The 9504-nt window shown below is 26.3% G+C and overlaps 1 protein-coding gene across 1 annotated transcript in view; it reads left to right on the top strand.

Moving 5' to 3' along the window:
• Positions 1 to 662: 662 nt before the first annotated feature.
• The window catches only part of LOC136072096 (nuclear pore complex protein Nup93-like), a 29396-nt gene continuing 20554 nt past the window's right edge, over positions 663 to 9504 (top strand). The window contains exons 1-3 of the mRNA XM_065820359.1: positions 663 to 868; positions 7334 to 8490; positions 8605 to 8681. Of these exons, the coding sequence (XP_065676431.1) occupies positions 696 to 868; positions 7334 to 8490; positions 8605 to 8681 (1407 nt within the window). The 5' untranslated portion in view covers positions 663 to 695. The remainder of the gene's footprint in view (positions 869 to 7333; positions 8491 to 8604; positions 8682 to 9504) is intronic.

Below are 9504 nucleotides of genomic sequence, written 5' to 3'. Positions count from 1 at the left end.
ACAAATAATCAACAGGAATGCTTCAAAGTGGGGTAGAACTTATCTATAATGTTTTATAGTACTATATTAAAAGATTTTAGATTTTATTTTTATCACAGTTTTTTTCCAAAGTTGATTCTTCATTGTCAATTATTTTTCATAGATACCATTGATAATGATATTACACCTGCATGTTGTTTAAATACATATGATGAAGTTCAAAAGATAGTTAACATTCCTAATCAATTTAAAAAATAACTTTTAGTGTTGTTAAGTAATTGCAGTCACAATATTTTACTCTTTAGTAATCTCATTGTACATAGAAATCTATAAAATGCTCCAAAAATCTAGGAAGTTAATGTGTAAAATAAATGATTAAACATAATTGTGTTTTTTTAAGATTAATTAATTTATGAATTTTTTTTAATTATTCAATGCAAATCATCTAAAACATAAAGTTGTTAAACTAAGTAAATAATAAAACTATCAAAAATAATTAAAAAGTAAATGCTCCACTACTGGAGTAGGTATGGCAAATAGTTATTCCGCCAGCATTCTTTGGCTAATTTAAAAATGAATGTAGCATTTTGTTTAATATAACATGCTGCTTCAATTGAATTATAAATTTTAGAATAGTGTAAATTTTTACAAATGATATTCACACTATCTAAATAATATATTCAGTATTTTTTCTAGTTTATAATACACAAATAGAAATGGATATATCATTTTCTGATCTTTTGCATCGAGCTGAACAGCTTACTGCTGATATGGAAACTGGTAGTGAGTTACCAAGAATAGAGCGTAATTTTCCACAGTTAGCTGAAGCCTCTAATAGACTTTTGTCAAAAACATGGGGTAATGTTGATGAAGCCTCAGATGTTAAAGCGTAAGAGTTTAATTCTTTTATATTTTAAAAGTTTTTAATAAAGTTTTACAAATTCGAATATATTTTATTTTAAGATTCATAACAATGTTTTTTAATACTTAATTCTGTTTTTGCAGATATGAAATAAATTTCAGACTATTTTAATATCAGAATATCATAATATTAATATAATATAACATAATAATATCATATAATATATTATCATAATCTCAGAATATCATAATATAATAATAATGGTGTAAGCCAGATTTATCTGCCAGTTTTATCTGTATTCCCGTAATTCTGGAATACAGATGAAACTACCGGTATGGAATTCCGGTAATTTCTAAAAAAAATTAAAAAATAAATTTGAATTACCAGTTTTATATATATATATATATATATATATATATATATATATATATATATATATATATATATATATATATATATATATATATATATATATATATATATATATATATATATATGTATGTATATATATATTAGTGATGTACTGATAGGACTTTTTTAGCTGATGCCGATGCCAATGCCGATGAATTAAACAATTATTAAAATTTTTTAATTTATTCAAAATTTTGCATGGTCAAAAAGCATTGGATTTATATATATATATAAAACCATGCTGCTTTAAGTTGTATAATCTTTTTCATGGAATCAGCACTGGTAAACAAATACTTGGACCCAAATCAGAGCCAAACCATTATTTTAAAAGATATAAGAAAAACTCAGTTAAACAAAAAAAATTTTTTAGTTTTTTTTTTCTATGAAAAGAAAACTTTCAAAAAAATAAATACAATTTTAGAGTAATGCTTTTTAGTTCACTTTTAAAAATAAAATAGTTCTATCATAAGCAGTTTACTTAGAATTCTATTTTAGTTTATTAGTAATTTAGATATCTAAACAACAATCATATGTTGTTTAGATATCTAAATTACTTTTAGATAATTAAGTTGTTTTAGAAATAATTTTATTTTGTGATGTTCAAGTTTATTTATTTATTATTATTTAATTATTATCATAATGCAGTATAAAAATATTAAAATGCCATTGGTTCGAAAATTGGTAAACTAATAAATAAAGAATGATACCTATTTTGATTGTGCAAAAAGTGTCCAATTAAGCCAATGCCAATGCCGATTAATCAGTACATCACTAATATATATATATATATATATATATATATATATATATATATATATATATATATATATATATATATATATATATATATATATATATATATATATATATATATATATATATATATATATATATATATAGGGTCTGTTCTAGGAAAAAAGTTTTGGCGGCACCCAAATTGGACTCGACGAGCGTTAGCGGAAAATTGGCGTTTTTTTCACGAAAAAACAATATTTGCTGTAAAAATGTAAAAAAAAAAAAAAACAAGTCCTCAATTTTTAATTTGGGCGGCACCCAAATACGGTTGACGCTATCGAAAACTGTCTAGACTAGCCCCTGATATATATGCGTATACATATAAATACATATATACATATATATATATATATATATATATATATATATATATATATATATATATATATATATATATATATATATATATATATATATATATATATATATATATATATATATATATATATATATATATATATATATATATATATATATATATATATATATATATATATATATATATATACAGGCCTTGTTGTAAATAAAAAATGCTTAACTCTTTAGCCTAATATGAATTTGACGTCATAAAATTATCTTTATCTTTTTATTTTTAAAGAAATTAACTTTTTTAAGTTACTGCAATAATATTAATTACTGCAAAACAAGTTAAATATTATTTAACTCGTTTTTTATCATTACTGTTAGGAAATATTTATTTTCATTTTTTTTTTATATTGAATAATTAAAATGAATTTACATTAAAAATTTTTTTTCATGTTAACAAATTGTTTATCTCAACATTAGTATAAATGAATTATAAAATATGTATAAATATGTTAAGTTTTTTAAAATAATTATTTCTTAAATGATTATTTCTTAAATAATCATTTAAAAAAAATTGCAATTAAAAAAGATTTTTCATTTAAAAAAAATTAGAGAGTAACAGATAAAAAAATTACGTTAATTTATCAACTTTATTTATTAAAAGTTTATTATTTTATTAGCGATTCTGTTGAGAAAGTAAAGATTATTTTTCTAAACCCTATTTGCTAAAATAATGTTGTTGTATATATCATTTATTAAAAAAAATGCTGCTCTCTACTTGCGTTTATAAAAATAAGTTTAACTTATGTTTTGTGCAAATTCTTGATACAGCCTCAGAACACAATTATTTTGTATTTAATTTTAAGTAAAAAAATGTTTAGGAAAGAAAACCGAAATAAAGTTGCAATAAAAATGAGCTAATTTTTTTTTTAAGAATGAATAAAATTTAAATATTGAATTTTTTAAAAACATTGAATTTTTTAAAAATTTGAATATTTAAATATTTAGTAACATTTTAAAATAAACTTGTCATTTAAGTTAAACCCAAGCATTAACCCTAATTTTAATAAGTTTATATATTACATCTAACATAATTATCATTCAAACTTTTTTGCATAATTATCATTCAAAAGTTAATGTGGTTTTTTAAAAAGCTAATTACATCTTTTATCTTACTGCTTATAGAATAATTTTAAATAAAGTTAAAAAATGTATTTATATATATGTATATATATATATATATATATATATATATATATATATATATATATATATATATATATATATATATATATATATATATATATATATATATATATATATATATATATATATATATATATATATATATATATATATATATAGTAAAGGTTAGAGGTGGTATCTTGATAAAAATACTCATTTTGGGCTGATATTAACTGCATCCAGCTAAAATTCCCCTGCATTGGGGCTCTTAGTTGGGTAAAGGCTAGAGATGGTGTCTCAATAAAAATACTCATCTTGGGCAAATGTTAACTGCAACCAGCTACTGTCTTGCAGGAGGTCTCCTAGGCAAATTCTAACAAGTCTCAAATACCTTCTTCATCTATTAGGTTGGCTTAGATTCAAACCTGTGTTACATCAAATCCTGCCTAGGATGACAAATGCTGGATCTTCTTGATTCTTTTCATAGCTTTTTGCTTGTGCCTTCTTGATAGTGGCTATGCAACTCTTCCTGTTAACTCCTAATGAAGGTACAGCTCTAAAACTCAGTTTAATGGTTCTGAGACCGGCTGGTAGTAAGGTTTCCCAAATTCTGCGGTAGCTCTCAAAGAGGCTGGCTCCATCAATAGCCGCAAAATATCATAGTATTAACAGTGCCATGTTGCGCATGGATGGTTAATGCTTTTGGTGCACATTGTCGAGGCAGCATAAGGAGCCCTTTGTTATGACTCAGGGTTATTTAACAGGACTGAGGAAATCGCATAGATCATTGCTTAGGAGGTCGTGGTCTATTATGAATGAGTCAAGTTCTCTTTACACTTAAAACATGCCAAAAGTAACCCAAAATAATAAACATAATAAGCCATCCCCACTACCTAACTGTTTTAATATATCTTTTACTAATATTCGTGGTCTGCGAAGCAACCTTCCATCAGTTGAATCTTACCTCTTGCAAAATTCACCAGTCTTGCTTGCTCTTAGTGAGACCAATTTAAATTCTACTATTCCTTCTTCTGATCTTCGTGTTGATGGGGACCTATCCTTTGATTTGCAAAAACTCCAATAATCACTGTCTGGTCTCTGATCCTAGCTTTCTGATCCTTAGATTTAAAGAGATCAGTGCATGGTTCTGACCATGCACTGATCTTTTTAAATCTTTCATCTCGCACTTCCTTTTCGGACTTACCCTATCATTGCACTACTTACTGCTACCCTAAAGATTTTCTCTGTGACGGTCCTTGGACTGATGTCTTTTCCCTCTCTGCTGAAAAATGTGCCTCCTACGTAACTTCCTGGATTCAGGCAGTAATGGTAGCTTTTATTCCTTCTTGTTGGTTCCAAATCAAGCCTCATTCTACGCCATGGTTTTCACCCTCTTGTGCAGCTGCTATATCTAATCATAATCATTTTTTTCATCTTTTTTAAAAGAGCAACTCTCTTAAGAACAAGTGGCTATTTATTATTGCAAGAAATCGGTGTAAAAAGATGTTGTCAGATGCTTAGAACCATTATTCTCTGCTCACTAAATCTCGTATCTTACCTCAAGAGTTAGGTTCTAAAGACTTTGAGAAAATCTTCAACAGCGTTGTTAATAAGGGTAGGTCTAACATTCCATCTCTCATTTGCATTGAACTTTTTTTTTAATTGGATTCATGATTCTTTTCCTTAACTCTATTCTTTTTTTCTATAGCTCCCAACTTAATAGTGGTGCAGCTTTGTTTGGAGTGAATCAGAATTAAAAAAAAAAAAAAAAACTTATTCTGAAACATGAATTCAAAATAAAACTTTCAAAATGTGAAACATTTTGAATCATACATTATTTTTAATTCAAATTTATTTTATTGATTTTGAAACATTTTGAAATGATACTTGTCTAATATAGTTGCGGTAGGTTTCTTTTTATTACATTCAATAAAATTTTATTTTGCAACATAGTGCAAAATAAAATTAAGTAAAATAATAATAAGTTGAAATGTTTTTTTAAAGTTTTAAGTAAAATAGTTACAAAAAATAAAATCTTTATAGCTCAAAATGTGATTTTATTATGAAGCACTTTCTTGTAATTAATAACTGTTTCTTTGCCAGTCTGCTGACTGGTATTTTTAAATAAATTTCAGCGGCCCTTATTCATTCCACACCATGTCTGGTAATACCATAAGTGATGTGCTATGAGCTTGGTACTTTTTCTTACAAAGAGAGCACTTTGCCACTACATTTTCATCACTTTTTAAGAAAATAAACAAAAAAGTAGAGAATAATTGTTTTATAGTCTTAATAATACTTATAATAAAATATATAATAATAACTTATAATAATAACTTAATAATAATAACTTAATAATAAAAGATAGAAAGTTATTAATAAAAGTGTTGGCACCATTTTATAATAATATAAATATATAATAATAACTTATAATAATAACTTATAATAATAACTTAATAATAAAAGATAGAAAGTTAATAATAAAAGTGTTGGCACCATTTTATATAGCAACTTCTATAGTTCAGCATGTATGCTTTTATGAGTTACCATGGTCTGTTTAAATACACAACCTTTTATTTCGCTCAAAACAAATAAAAATGGAAAGCAAGCCACTTAAAAGTATGTATCAAAATATACTTTTACTTTTTCCATATTTTTTAAAATTCAACATTGTTATCAGCACCAATAGAATCACTGGCACTCATTCTGGTGTTATTAATATGAATATTTGAAATAGCTGTGTAATCTTTACTTCCAACAAGGTTTCAAGTCTTGTTGGAAGATTAGATTTGGAAGTTACTGGAAGAGGAAAGATATATTGATATAGGTTGTACTGGGTTACATGTTACTATTTGCAGGATAACCTGACCTGACCTAAATTTACAAGTAGATCTATAAGTTTTTTGTTAAAAAATATATAAGTATCTTTTCTATTTCTTCTTCTCTGCCTCAAGGTTAAGGAAATCAATCTCAATGAAAACTATTTTTTACTCTAATTAATTTTTTTTTAGATAATAGATAATAAATTTTTTACTCTATTTTTTTTAGATAACTCTTCAAACTATTTAAGAGTTTTTTTAACGATTTAACAACTAGAAAATGGGTAATTCCTATAATTTAAAACTTGGAAGATTGCTCTGACCCTTTTAACTATTGTCTAATTAAAGGGTTGACATGCCTCCTAATAAAATCTTCTAAATTTAAAAAAAATTTTAATCAAAAAAGTGTGGCCACCCTGAATTAGTCTTCTCACTATTATTAGCAATGTTTTCAATCTGTCTTTAATTAGAGGAATTATCTTTTTCAGTATCTAGAGTTCTAAAAAGCTAAAAAAAATTTCTTTTTAACTTTTGAATAACCTTGCTGCACTAAAAGTTAGTTTTATATTTTTATACTTATAAAAAAACCATTACTTTTGATCAAGGAGACACATACAAACCTGATAGTAATAATCATTTTGAAAGATAGTGCATCAATATTTTCAAAGTCTACTGTGATTTTTTTTGGCGTTTAAAATTAAAAGGTTAAGTGATTAACAAGTAAAAAAGTTTTACTGTTAAAACATTTAAAATGAAACTGTTACAAGAACTCCAATAAGCCATTTTGTTATTAAAAATGCTAGACTTATTTTTTTTTTATAAAACCTATTAAGAAATGTTTATACTATAATATAATTAAATACATTTTTTTACAACAAATATTGATATCTAACAATATTAATAAATATATCAATAACAACATATTTTAAATATGTTTTGATGTTTTCAACAAGTGTTACACATTTTTATTTTTTAGTTCACTGCTTCTTAGCTCCAGGGGTGTTGAACTTCCTAAACTTTCTCAGCGATTGGAATCACTTGATGCAACTAAAACATTTGAACCTATTGAACCAATTTTGGAAACAGACATTCAGAGTTTTCTTAAAAATGAACGTGAAAATGCCATTCTAGCAACAATAGAAGAAACAAAAAGAAAAACATTTGAAAATGCAGAGAAAAAGTTTTGGAATAGTCTTGAAGATGAATGGGAAAGAGAAAAACAAAAAATTTTGAATTCTTTGTTAACTGCTGGTAAAGAAAGCATGGTATTTCCTTTAGAAAGTAATAGATTTGAAGAATTTATTTTAACTAAAGGAAGAAGTTCGTTAACTGCTATTGAAATGTCCTTTGCACGTCAACTTTTTGTTTGTAATGAAATGACAATACAAAAACAGAAAGGGTGTTTTTTAAATGCTTTTAAACAAGTTGGCCAAAAATGTGAAGATCAAAATGCCAAAAATATTTGGATATTGTTAGAGCAGCTACTTAATGACATTCCTTTAAATGAGCAAAATGTAAGAAAGTTACGCCAGTCTAATGTATTTCAAAATATTCTTGTAAAATCTTCAAAAAAGTTTTTGGAAGATAGGTACAGAGTCTTTATTGAAAAGTGTGTGTTTGATAATTTACAACAAGCATGTTTAGGGGGAGTTCCTGGTCTTTATAATTTAGCTTTAAGTTTTTTGAAAATAAAGTTATCTTCCAACTTAACAGGGTTTGAAGATGGGACTATAAATGGGGTTCCTGTTTGGCCTTTAGTTTACTTTTGCTTACGATGTGGAGATGTAAAAGCTACAGAGCAAGCTGCAGAAGCTCTTCCTCCTCAGTATTCTGACTTCAAGGCTTCACTAAAAGAGTTTTTATCTAGTCCTGACAATCGATTGCATACTAACAATGAGTCCAAGTTGCGACTCCAATATAAAAGAAGCATTAGAAGCAGTTCAGATCCATTTAAAAGGATATTGTTTTGTATTGTTGGACAATGTGATAACACAGATAGTCATTCTGAAGTTATAAAAAAAACAGAAGATTATCTTTGGCTTAAGCTGAATCAAGTACAATTTGAAGATCCATTACAAAATCAAGAAACAGTTACACTGCAATACCTTCAGAAGCTTTTGCTTGAAGAATATGGTAAAGTCTTATAATATTGCATTTATTATTAAAAATTTATTATAGTAAATGAATTTAATAGTTAAAAATTACATAATCATTTTTAAGGTAAAATCCATTTACCTTTTTTTTTAGGTGAAACCCATTTTAAAGCTTATGACCAACCTTATCTGTATTGTCAAGTGTTGTTTCTTACTGGTCAATTTGAGGCAGTAAGTATTTATACTTTAGTTTTTTATTAGTGGTTTAGTGTTATTAGTTATCTTATGCTAATTTTTTTTGACTAGGGTTGAGGATATATTTGCCCTTTTTGCCAGCCCCAGCTAAAACAATAGTTTTTTAAAAAATTTTTTTATTTTAATTCACCTCCCCAAGGATGAGAAGTCCACTACAGATGAGGAGCCTACTTAATTATGGTTTTAGCCGTCTCTCAACTCTATTACTCCGAAACAGGAACCTTGATGAACAATGCCACTGTGCGGAGAAACAAGTTGAGCGCGGTACTACTAGGGGCGTGGTGGGGATCAAACTCGGAACCTTTTATGAAGCAAGCGCTCTACCACAACACCACTACCACATGATTCTGAAGTGAGTGAATTATATATGTCAACATTCATCTTATGCATTTAGAGTTTTTAACATGAGTATTGAGTCTTAGTTTTTGTGTTTTAACCTTTTAACTTTTATCTTAAGGCAAATTTAAAGGGAGATCTGTGAGATTTTACAGGTTGGCAAAAGTTATCCTGTTCGAAAACCCCCCTCCCCTAATCCCTGTAGCCACTTTGGGTAGGGGGAGGGGGGGTTGTGTTAGTATTAAATTTTATTATTTGTACATGAGTTCATAATTGTTATTTTTTTTAACATAATATCTTTTTAATATCTTTAACATAATATATTTAAATATTATCATATAATATTCTCGTTTGGCAGAGTTTAAAATAACATAAGTTACTTATAATTAATTTAAGTTATAATTTAAAGTTTGAGTTGCAGTTATAATGTAATGAGCAAGTTACTTATTTAATACTGTTATGA

The sequence above is a fragment of the Hydra vulgaris genome, chromosome 15 (genome assembly GCF_038396675.1).
Source record: "Hydra vulgaris chromosome 15, alternate assembly HydraT2T_AEP".
Classification (NCBI taxonomy): Eukaryota; Metazoa; Cnidaria; class Hydrozoa; order Anthoathecata; family Hydridae; genus Hydra; species Hydra vulgaris.
This window is presented reverse-complemented; position numbering and strand designations above follow the sequence as displayed.